At 58.6% G+C, this 12,076-nt stretch overlaps 1 protein-coding gene across 1 annotated transcript in view; it reads right to left on the reverse strand.

Moving 5' to 3' along the window:
• TCERG1L (transcription elongation regulator 1 like) overlaps positions 1-12,076 on the reverse strand; it is a 114,857-nt gene that overhangs the window by 17,641 nt on the left and 85,140 nt on the right. Inside the window, exons 7-8 of the mRNA XM_066239447.1 lie at positions 9,703-9,857; positions 2,795-2,864 (exon numbers count right to left, since the gene is read on the reverse strand). Coding sequence (XP_066095544.1) covers positions 2,795-2,864; positions 9,703-9,857 — 225 coding nt within the window. The remainder of the gene's footprint in view (positions 1-2,794; positions 2,865-9,702; positions 9,858-12,076) is intronic.

Below are 12,076 nucleotides of genomic sequence, written 5' to 3' on the forward strand. Positions count from 1 at the left end.
ATGCCTGACGTAACGCCCTTGTTTCAGCACCCCAAGTGCTTAAAACAACACATGTGAGAAGCACATCTGAACTCTAAACAGAACCACACATCAGAAACAGGCCGAACAGAACTGCCGGACACCACACAGATGAGGAAGCCGACTGCCCGTTTCCGGGTCCAGGGAGGTCTGACCTTGAGTCGTGTGTGTTCTGGGGCGGCCCTCACCGGGTCATTTCAAACATTTCAGTCACCTGAAAGCTGGTCATGGTGACATTTCGGAACAGCCTCATTTGCACCCGGGTTATTTGCACAACGGATTTCCTTCCGTCTGGGTGTCTGGGTGAGAGTGTCCACAGGGTTCTCACTTGTGCCGGGGACCTGACAGTGTCGGTGGGGGAAGGGCGTCACCCCAAATCTCGTCATTGTCAGACCCTCGTCTCTCAAGACAGCCAATGCAGCTGCCGGTGGGGGACTCAGACATGGCAGGGGGCTTTAAAGTGCTTTCTGATGAGGGAACATTATAGCTTATACAGAAAGTGCGGTCTCAATGCATGGACTTCAGCGGCTCCCCGGAGGTCTGCTCTCTGACCGCGGAGGCCAACGTCTGCCGGACAGAACCGCACTGTGGCAGAGGTAAGCTTGTGCCATGCCTGGACCCACGGACAGAACCTTCCACGGACACACAGAGACACATGTCCAGCCAGCCTGGGGCGTCCACTCCGAGCCAGGGACATGCAGACGGGCGCTGGGGAGGGACCTGTCGGAACGGGGCAGCTTCCAGACAGAAGCGGAGACACGGATGTGAACTGGCTCATGAATCAGCGCGGGGACATGCTGGACCGTCATCCAGTCCCGTGGCCCCTGCTGAGGCGATGCCCTCCCAGACCTCAGGGGTGGGTCTGCCCCTTGCCCCGGGACAGGGACGCCTGGGCTGTGACGGAAGCCTGCGTGACTCCCCGGCTTCTCGGGCACATCCACGAGCCAGACGGACGGCGTTCTGCTAGACCTCCCACGCCTTGCCGGGCTCGAGTTCAGTCGCGGCTGTTGTTCAGATGAAACGAGTGTTTTGACGTTACGAAGGTGCCAACTGCTGAGACTCCGGCGGACTGGGGGATGGAGGCGGCGTCCTAGCAGCCTGGGTCCCGCTCCATTCCCTCCAACAGGGGTTCAAAGTCACCGGGTAACGGCAGCATTTCCGCCTTTCTTGCGCCTCAGGGACCTCGTCTGGTTTTCAAAATCACTGATGTCTCCCCAAAGACCAGCAGAGACTGGCTTCGCTGATGCCCACGGCAAGAACGCAGAAGTAAGGAGATGCAGGGTGTTCCTTCTCCTGGAGCCCTCGGCCCCGCTGAAGTCACTCTGTGTCCACCCTCTGTGGCTCTTTGATGCCCCAACGTGACTTTCTAAGGAGATTTTGGGAAAAAGAGCATGAAAATAGAGGCTTGGGGGATTGGGTGAAGGGCTTCCTCACTCCAGCACCACAGGAAGCCCCATGTCCCCTTCACCCCAAGAGGGGACTCATGCCTTCTATGGGGAGGACAGTGATTACCCTTCCCTGCACTGTTTCTGGAAAGTTCTATAATGTTTGTTTGTTATCCGTTGAAATGACCATATTCCTGGGCCCTGATCAGAAAAAATAACTTTTAAGGAAGGGCATGGTGGGAAGGGGCCCAGCGGTGTCGACATCGAAGGACCCAGTGATCCCGCTCAGGTCTAACTCTGCAGGTCGGTGGTTCCATGGGCATCCATGGAAGAGGCGAGGCCACTCCGGACCCCGCTGCCCAGCACCCGCTGGCCTGGGCTCTCTCCTTCCTGGACGCTGAAGAGGTGAAACTGGCCGCCGGCTCTCCAGACAGGCTCTCACTTCCCCCACACAGGCAGACTTCTGTGACCACACAAGTATCGCTTCTTCCAAGGAGCATTTTTCAACAGAGAAGATGCAAACAGTGCTGGCATTCTTGACAGCAAGCTTCCTGCCGCAGGTCTGGGGTGCCCCACATGGGGCAGGGGACGGTGACGGTGACACACAGACGCCTGGTAGGTGACTAACTGCACCATCGGGGCCCTGACGAGGGCCAGTTCCACCAGGACTCTGGGCACCATGTGAGCTCCGGGAGTGGCCTGAGAAACTCCTTCCGGGGGGGCTGCCTTTGAGATGCACCCCCAGCCACCCCTCTTGGCCAAAGATGGGTGCCCGGCAACCACGTCACACCTCGATCGCTCCCTCCTGGGATCCTCAGACACACTGACCCCGACTTTTACCCCCTTATGTGGAACTCAGTAGGAAAAGCAGCACAGACCTACCGGGGCCTGCCAGGGGCTCAGGGAGTGACGGTGACCCTCTGGGCTTGAGCGGAAGGGTGGTCTTCCCGCCCACAGGTGCTGCCACCACCATGAACAGGAGGCAGTGCACAGGCTCCCATGGGGAGACGCCCCGTCACGCCCCACGTGTGGCAGGAAGTCACAGGGGGTCCTCACGTTCACGGTCACCTCCAGCTGCCGTCAAGAGCTTCTGCCATCTCACTTGGCTGATGAAAACCCCGAGATCAGGAACTGACCCCCAAACCCACCTCTCACCTGGCACGTGGACGCCCTGGTCCACTCCCACAGGGCTCCAGAAGGAAGAGCCACCGAGACTCAGGGCTCCTGGGGTCATCGCGGAGACGGAGCCAGAGACCCCCCCCGCCGGCTGTGGGCGCTGAATCTCTGCTTTGCTCAGCCAATGAACCACCGCGTCCCCGACTGCGGCCCTGCCCCCACCCCCCACGACCTGCCCGGGAGAGACGCCACAAGACATGCACACAGACACCTACCGGTTCCTCTTGGTCCTCAGGACCGGGGCTTCCCTGCGGTCTTCGGAACTTGACCCGTCGCTGTGGTCGGCTGAAAGACAGGGGAGTGTGGGTGGAGAGAGGGCACGCACCGCTCCGGGGACCGGCCGGACGCCTGCCTGCAGACTCCTGGAGGAAACTCAGAAAATGGGTTTCCCTCCGGCATTCACTCTGCTCCTGCAACCCGCTTCCCTGGGAACAAACACTTCCTGCCATTTCAGCCACAAGACCCCCATTTCCTATAGCGAAGCGTCCCCAGCCGCCATCCACTGAGAGGCGGCCAGGTCCACCGAGGGGCGGCCAGGTCCACTGAGGGGCGGCCAGGTCCATCGAGGGGCGGCCAGGTCCACTGAGGGGTGGCCAGGCCCACCGAGGGGCGGCCAGGTCCACTGAGGGGCGGCCAGGTCCATCGAGGGGCGGCCAGGTCCATCGAGGGGCAGCCAGGTCCACTGAGGGGTGGCCAGGTCCATCGAGGGGCGGCCAAGTCCACTGAGGGGTGGCCAGGCCCACCGAGGGGCGGCCAGGTCCACTGAGGGGTGGCCAGGTCCATCGAGGGGCGGCCAGGCCCACTGAGAGGCGGCCAGGTCCACCGAGGGGCAGCCAGGCCCACTGAGAAGAGGCCAGGCCCACTGAGGGGCCGGAGGACAGGGAACTGAAGGAGCAGAAGCATCCCCCCCGGCTCCCAGGCGCCCCCTTCTATTCCAGATCTGCCTGATGTCCCCGCGGGGAACCCGGACCCAGGCCCCTTGTCTGTTCACCGCCATGAATAACCAGACTCCCTTTCCGGCCACGTCCTTCTCTGCTGGCTCCGTGTCTACTTCAAAATGCCGGACTGATCTGTGAGAGAGCTCCCCTCCTTTGCCCCGGAGAGGTCACTCTGTCCATGTTGATGAGCTCTTAGAATGAAGCAGGAAAGAGGCCTTTCCCTGTTTCGTGTTCGTCCGCAGAAGGGAGCGAAGAAAAGGAGCGTTCTTGACCGAGGCGCGGTTTCCCCACGCCGCCTGCGGTCTCCACTGCCTGCCACCTGCTTTTCATTTCTACGTGTCTCCCAGGAAACCGCTTTCTCACGATCATGCCCCCCCATCCCCGTCTGGACGCCGGTGCAGGGCACTGGGCTCTGCAGAGGACCCGTGACCCCACCTGCCGCCCGCTGCCCGCTGCCCAGGGTGCCCATCCTGCCTGGGGAGGGACACCTCTCTCTGCACGGAGAACGCGGTCCAGGACAATAACTGGAGGCCCTCCGACCCCCTCCCTCTGCGCCACCTGACAGCCCCCCTCTGCACGCTCGGCCTAGATTCCCAATCACACCTCCATCCCAGTCCCGGCTCCCGCCTGGTGGCAGCTGCACCTTCCCCGTAGAGAGTGTGGCTGTTCGTAAGGTGGGGTTGGTTCTGGAGGCTCCGGTAGGCTCTAGCCCACCCGGCATCCTGGTTCTAGGGGCCTCCTCCCGCTGATGGCCACCACGCCGCATCCCACACAGCGCACTGCGCCGTCATAGGACCGGAGTGAGTCCTAAGCCAGATCCGGCCATTGGCCGGCTGCCGGCATCTGCCAGCAGAGCCAGCTGGTCTTACCACACACACACTCTGCCAAGAGGCTGTGCCAGAGAGGTGCCAGAAAGGAGACATTTCAAAAATGGAGCAGAGTCGGGGTCCTTGAGGGTGGTGCGGGAGAGGGGCAGGTACACGGAGCCCAGGGACGATTTCCGGGCTCTTGGCTGTACTGTTCGGCCCAACACCGGTGACAGGAGGGGCGTCCTGCGCACGTGGATGTCAGCGGAATCCCCAGTCTCCTCCCGCCCGATGCCAGTGGCACTCCCTCCTCTCTGTGCAGAACCCCCCCTCCTAGAGTGGTGACCCACAGGCAGGTGAGTGCCGTCCGGAGTCACAGGGACCCGCAGTGCCACGGCCGCCCTGATCCTTCCCTACGGGGCTGCCTGGCTGGTTCCACCAGCTTTAGGTAAAATGGCCAGCTGCTCACTGCTTCCCGGGCAGGTCAGCGAGGACTCCCTGCAGGGGTGGGCATCTGCTCCTCCCCCGCCTTCTCTGGGGTCACATGACAGAGACTGGCCAGTGTGGGCGCTGAAACAGAGCTGAGGAAGTGGGTCACCTGGTTCACTCATTGTGCAAAGCGGAGGCTCCGGCCGGGCCCCTGCATGGGGTCGGGGGTGAGACACGGTCCATGTGGAGGTCAGGGTTGCTTCCAAAGAGCCAGGCGGGTAGGTCTGCATAGGGGAAGCCCCCCTCAGCCCCTGTCTCCCCCGATGAGCCCCTTGGAGAACACTCAGCATTCCCACTCCCCGTGGTCTCGGGTCTTGCTGAGTGTAGCCCCCTGGTCCCACTCTGGGTGGAGACCCGTGTGCAAACACAGTTGGGAGGGCTGCCCTCCCACGGTCGCAGCTGAGTGCCCTAGGGGACAGCATATGCCCCACTCAGTGAAAGGCAGGTCATCACCAAGGTACCTGGGTCTTGCACGTAAATGACTAAATTGTCTATAGGGCAAGTGAAGCCAGCAAGGTGGGTGCCGTCGCAGGCTGGGGACAAGTCAGCATGAATGTAAGAGGCTGCCTGCACCCGGCTGTTCCCGACTTGGGCACGGGACCGGAGTGCTCTCCGCACGCTTGGGCGTTGGGCCAGGCAGCCCTTCTGGAACGTGGAGGCAGACCCACCAGGGTGCAAAGCAGGACCCCCTCTAACAGCAGAGTGACCTTGGTCGAGTTCATTCACCTGGTGCCCTCAGTTCTCTCTTGTGTGGAATAAACAGGACGAGGGCAGCTTGCAGAATAATGGCCCTCAGAGATGGCATGCCCTGATCCCGGCAGCCTGTGGCCAAGGAAGATGAAGGCTGCCCACCCATGACCTGAGATGAAACCCAAGGTAACTGCCCAACTGCCGGCTGATGGAGCCACTCTGCGCACGTTCCAGGTGGGCAAGGCTGAGCTATGGGAGGCTCGGTGTCTTTAATGCATCTGTGGTTTATGATAGCTTTGACTCAGGGTGGGTTTATGGGGACATCCCCCCATCATAGACAGAGGAGCATCTGCAGCCTCTAAACAGAAGAGCTCGTTAGAGCCCAAGAGCAGTGCAGCGCATCACGGACGCATGGAAAGCACTCCCCACTTCCCTCTAGTTCACAGGCATTTCCTCTCAACTAACAGCTCGGCTGCAGGAGCCATAAAAAACCTGGGTGCTTTGCAAGATAATTAGAAAATAATTCAGGCCTCCGTCTTAATCTCTCAGCAACGCTCCCAGCGTGAAAAGGGTGCTTTTTCCTTATCTGCGGAAGGACGGGCAGCTCAGCACTGTCAGCAGCTCGGTACGCTGCACTGGGGGTGCCACACATGCTCAGCTCCCCTTCAGTGCCTGCCTGTCCAGGTAAACATGCAAACACGCACACACACATGCACTCATGTGCACATGTGCACACCCATGCATACACACATGCATGCACACACGTGCACGCAAACACATGCATGGACACATGCATGCACACACCCTCGTATGCATATGCACACAAACTCACGTGTGTATGCACAATGTACACACACATGCACGCACACATGTACACACGTGCACGCACACCTCTAAACCAAATAGCAGCCACACATGGTCCTTATACAGTTCGTTTTGCTTCCTCTTACAGAATACTGGGTATCAACCGGAACACTCAGTTGTTCTGCCTCAGACTAGAAATAGCTATGACTACACACCAGTCTATAACAGTTAGCAAAACGTTGACATCTCCACTGGTGACAATCTCCCCTAGGACTGGTTCTTAGCATAATTAGGGTCAAATTATTTCATGAGTCACGACAGATGACTCAGCAGGAAAAAAAATGCCACTGGCTGCTGGCTGACTGGCCATCAACTCTGCCCGGCACTTGCTAATGAGCCCCTAGAAGAAACATCTCCTGTCCCGAGGGCCCCGCAGCACACAGAACCGTCGGGTGGCTCTCAGGAAATGTGACGCGGCTCATTCCTTTCCACCCACGACGGAAAGCTGAGAACTGAGGTCACTGGCACGTCTTTAAGATTCAGGTTTAAAAAAAGTGACCGGTTTAAGTAATCTTCTTTTGAAAAGGGAAAGCAAGGTTAAAAACTCGGGTCAGCACAGGCCATTCTAGTATCACAGCTCCACCAAGGTAGAGTCGCCAGGGCCACCAGAGTGGGGGGGTGGGGGAAACACCTGCGTCTGTCGTGTCTCAATTCACTGCATGTTCCCGGTTGTGCTGGTGAGACTGAGGGCCCCGCTCTCTCCCCTCCTCCTTTATAGTATAAAACGAGACGGGTGGAAAAGCAAACAAGGAGCACTGACCCGTGAACCCAGGTCACCCTCGTCCCTGTCGTGAAATAAACAAGTTAGACAGGGTGGCCATGAGACCAAGGAAGCTCAAAGCTGGGGCCTCTACCTAAACCTGTCCCTGCCCGGAGCTAACCAGATCAATCCAAACACCAAGAACAAGAACGGCCGATCACAAACAGCCAGCGAGGCTTCACGCCACAGCTCACCCACACTGTCCCGTCCGTGCGCCCACACCTTGACCAAGAAGTTTTTCCCTGTGGGCCAGGTGCACCTGACCACGTCCTGTTCTGGGCTCCCCGGTGAGAATCGCTTTTGCTCAAGTGAACCCTTGAAATCTGTAACACACCTCAGCCCCTCTTTCTCCACCGTCTGTTTCTCTCCTGTGGTCCTCCCGAAGCTTGACCTGGTGCGGGGGACCCTGTGGGGGGGGGGGAGGAGCGTGCGGACAGAGGTTCTGTTTCTCTTGGACCTGCCCTGGCTTGCTCCAAATGAGAGGAATTGGAGAGCAACGAACTGCACTTGACTGCTAATGAGCCGGCTCCCCGCTCAAGCCCGCCAAGGCTCTGGGAAAATAAATAAAAGCAGCACCCAATTATCTACAAGAGGGCAAGCTAGCCGAGGAGCAAGGAGCCTGCCGGCGTGATCCGATCCCTTACCCGGCAAAACATGACCACTGCTACGATGCCCCGAGCGCTTCTCACGGGCCACAGGGTCTCCTGACCTTCCCTCCCACCATACAAAGTCCTGCATCCAAGAGGATGGAGCCCTGGGGATGTCACCCCATCACAGACGGAGGAGCACCTGCAGCCTCTAGTAGAGGTAGAAGAGTGGTTTTCTACCCGGGGCTTTAGCTCAAGCCCTCGTTCAGCGTGTGACGTATCCCTCTTAAAAACAGATGCCAGTCTCGTGATCTGTGGTGGCACAGCAGATAAAGCATCGCCCTGGAACGCTGAGGTCGCCGGTTCAAAACCCTGGGCTTGCCTGGTCAGGGCACATATGGGAGTTAGTGCTTCCTGCTCTTCCCCCCCAAAATGAATTTTTAAAAATGGATGCCAGTCAATCAGAGGGCGGAGAAAACTCCTGCACCCCATTTCTATTACAGCTAGACGTAGCTGAGAGGGAGAAGGGTCCATCACCCCAAAATGTGCCTCTGTAGGAGATGGTGACTTTTAAGGAACAAAAGACTCAGAAAGAAAGTTTGACCTTCCCTCTCATGACCAAAAGATAGGTAGCTAGAGGGCCTGCTCTGAGAAGGAAGCTCTCACCATATGAGCTAGTTTCACATGAGCTACATGTCACAGACAGAGAGGATCCCAGCACGGCCACTGTGGCAGACAGCCCTGCAAACATTCGGCTTCCAAACAGTGGCTTTTCCATCCCGGCGGCAAGCTGTCTTCCTGCCCTTTGAAGTCTGGGTGACACACCCACCTCCATGGCCTGGCTTGTCCTCGGGCCCCATGCTCTTATGGAGCCCTGTGGGCACAGCCATTGGAAACCTGGGACACTGTCTCCGGTTAATCTGTCTCCTGTGGGCTGGACGATGAGCCCAGCCAGAACTCGGAAAGGTGGCAGGTAAATTATTTTCTCCTCCCCCCCCCCCCCACAGTGCGGTGAGTACCGATTCCATTAATTATGCACCCAGAATGCTTTTCTCTTTCCAGCCTCCGTTGACTCGAGCTCTCTGGAGAATGTTCTTATTATCTTACATGAAATAAACACATGAAACCTACCATCTCTCCGTCTTAACAGATGACCGCTGGCTTCGCAGGGGCGGCTGTCACCGCTTCCCCCAGCGCTGTTAAAATGTCAGGAAAAATACCCTCCTCTGAAGTGCCAATTAAACGCCTCTGATGTGACTAACACTGTGGGCTGCTGCCATCGGCGTCAGCCCGAGATGGGGCAGAATCAAAAATACCACCGCGAACCGAACTGAACACTCCATCTTTCAAGTGGTCAAGTGCTCTGTGCTGACCCCAGGGCTCCCCAGGGCAGCCCAGGAACTCAGGGCAGGCGATCAAACCCGCAGCAGTCGACATGGAAAGGACACTTTTTGAAGACGCTCAATGCCGTTCGTTCTCCAGGTCTGGGACCACCTTGTCGGCCGCAGCCGCTCCTGCGCCCCCACCTAGCTCCTCCCCAGGCACGTGGTTCCCCTGAATTCCGGGACCCCTCAAATAGACAATGGTGGCTTCGGGCAGAGGCGGGAGAAAATACACTGCTTGTTTGTGTGTACCTCTGGGGTGCATGAGACATTCGGAAAAAATCAGACGCCGGCTAATGACGGTGCCAGCTAGGACATCCGGATTGGCTGGGGGGGGGGGGGGGAATGGAGGGCCGGCTCTCGGTTAAAAATTCAACTCGCAAAGAGAGCCAGAGCCGACCCTCGGGCGGGATCGATGTTTCCGCAGAAAGTGCTATAAAAACTGAGTTCCTGAATTTTGAAATAGTGAACGATTCCTTAAAAATCAATCCCCCCTGCCCCCCCACCAGGAACAACGTTCTCCAGTCTGCTCCACTCGCTCACCAGGAGCACAGAGTCCAGACGCGGCCCCGACCCCGGGGGCCGGCCAGCAGCCCGCACGCCGTACCTGTGGGGGCCTCCAGCTTGCGCTTGTGGGGCGGGTCTTCGATGATCCTGTTGAGGTCCCCACGGTGACGCAGGTCCAGCGGCTTCTCCCACACGGACAGCTGCATCGTGGGGTTGAAGAAGAAGACCCGGTCGTCGTCCGTCCAGACCACACACCTGCGGGGATCGGACACTCGGGTCGGACATGGCCGGCCTGGAGGTCGCCCCCACCCCGAAGTCCTCCCAGTGACCGGGTTTCCAAAGAAAAGGGACGGCCCCACCACCGACTGGAGCCCGCCCAGAGAGCTCGGCTGTCCTGTGAGCCTTCGTCCCGGGTCCTGCCTGCCACCTGCCCTTTCCCCTGAAGAACCGGAAATACGAGGACACCGGAACACGTGCGTTCCGACAGGTCCCCTGGCGGCGAGCCCCCCCCCCCCCCCTGTTGAACCAGGTCCTGTGTTCCCAGGTCAACAAGCTTGTTTTCTCACTGAGTTCCCGGGGTTACTTTGTCCATTGGTTGAAGTGAACGTAGGGAAAGTTAGTTTAATCGAAAAAGGAGCCTCTTTCTTCCTTCCTTCCTTCCTTCCTTCCCTCCCTCCCTTTTTTCTTTCTCTCTTTCTCTCTTTCCCTCTCTCTTTTTCTCTTTTTCTCTCTTTCTCTCTTTCTTTCTCTCTCTCTCTCTCTCTCTCTCTCTCTCTTTCTTTCTTTCTTTCTTTACTTCTCCTCCTGTTCTATGTGCTTTAAAAGTGCAGAAAGCACTGGCCCTGCAAACACAGACTCCAGCCACCCCAGGGTCCGTGCTGAGTGGGTGGGGGGCTGCAGGACCCTCAGCTCGCACACCCGGACCCAAGGATGCCTGCCAGGAGATGGTGTGGTGTCTGCATATAACCCACGCACGCCCTCCCCTGTGTCATTTAAATCCTCTGCGGGTCACTCGTAACACCGAGCACATTGTAAATGCCAGGTGACCGCTGTCACTTTCCATTTGGACGTGGAGAAGGAGGCTCTATGTTTGGGGACTTATTTGGCCTAATTTCCTCCCCGATCCTGGATCGTCTGCTGTACGGGGAATATCCCCCATCTGAACTCCCGGTGCGGGGTCCAGAGACACCCCCAGAAATCCTGGCAAGGTGAAGAGCCAGCGCCCTGGACCGCCCCAGAGGGCGGGAAATGGTCATACCTCACTAGCTTCCAGCACCCCCCGAGCTTCTGACACGGGGGGGGGGGGGGGGGAGACAGCGCCGCTGGTCGGGGACTCACCAGGCACCGTTCCCCGGGAGAGAGCGGAGTGGCAACAATCAACACGACCCGTTTATATCCAGGCACAAAGTGCCCAGGTTCTGTGCCACGGAGACACGGGTGCGACTCAGCCAGGTTGCTTTTGGGGGAGCAGACATGCCAGAGGGATTCCCGTGGAGAAATGGGCCTCTACCCACTCGTGACAGGTGGTTTCAAGTGGACCAAGCCAGCTGCAGCACGAAAGTTAATTTTATGCGTCGTTTTACGCGCACTTTAAGTGACAGGTCTATGTCCCCCTCTTCCGTCACGCTGTGTGGTTTCTGCATGGCGGCATCCTCCCTCTTTCTGTCCCCGTGCCCCAGAGGGTAGACTTCGATGGAACCAGGGTCATTTAAGTCCAGTACCAAACATCCCACTCAGCAGTCCTAACATACAGGACAGCTGGATTTTATCGAAGAGGACCAGAGCTGCTGCTTTGCTCTTCACAACAGAGTCTGCACGGTCACCTCTAGCAGCAGAGCCCGGCGCTGACAGGCTCTGCGGGCTGCTGCTCTCCCCAAGCTTCAACCTCACCCCCCCAACACAGACACACACGTTGGGTCTCTCTCTCCATCTGTGTTAGCCCCTCTGTGCTCTGTCCCGAGAGAAGTGTCCCCCGGGGGACCGAGCCTGACGCTCACTGGGTCACGACGTCCCAGGGCTGCGGCTTGGAACCGACACGCGGTGTCTCTGTGTGTGTGTCCTCTGCTGTCTGCTCTCTCTCCTCATTCCGCCATCTTTGTCTCGGGGTGACGAGTGGGGCTGGCCTGGCAGGCCGAGTAGCCCTGGCTTGTCCATGGGGTGCAGTGGGTGGGGGGCCAAGGGGTCTGCGGACATGGGGATTTAGGGAGGAAGAGGAGGAGCCTCCGTCCTGCCTCCCCTCCTGGGCGGTCGTGGTTTATGATAAAACCTACGTGTTTGATCTTGGTCCTGTTTCTGGCACAGAGGACCCCAGACCCTTGGTGTTTCGTCCGTGAAGAGAGGGGCGTGATGAAGCCCCTTCCGAGCACTCCTGGGCGAGGCTAACAGAGGGGCTCTGGGAAAGGTCTGGGGGCTGGGTGGGCACCAGGGAAGCCAGCCCTGTGGCAAGAGGGTGCAAAACCTGCAGACCTTTGGGT

This window comes from Saccopteryx bilineata, chromosome 7 (assembly GCF_036850765.1).
Source record: "Saccopteryx bilineata isolate mSacBil1 chromosome 7, mSacBil1_pri_phased_curated, whole genome shotgun sequence".
NCBI classification, from domain to species: Eukaryota; Metazoa; Chordata; class Mammalia; order Chiroptera; family Emballonuridae; genus Saccopteryx; species Saccopteryx bilineata.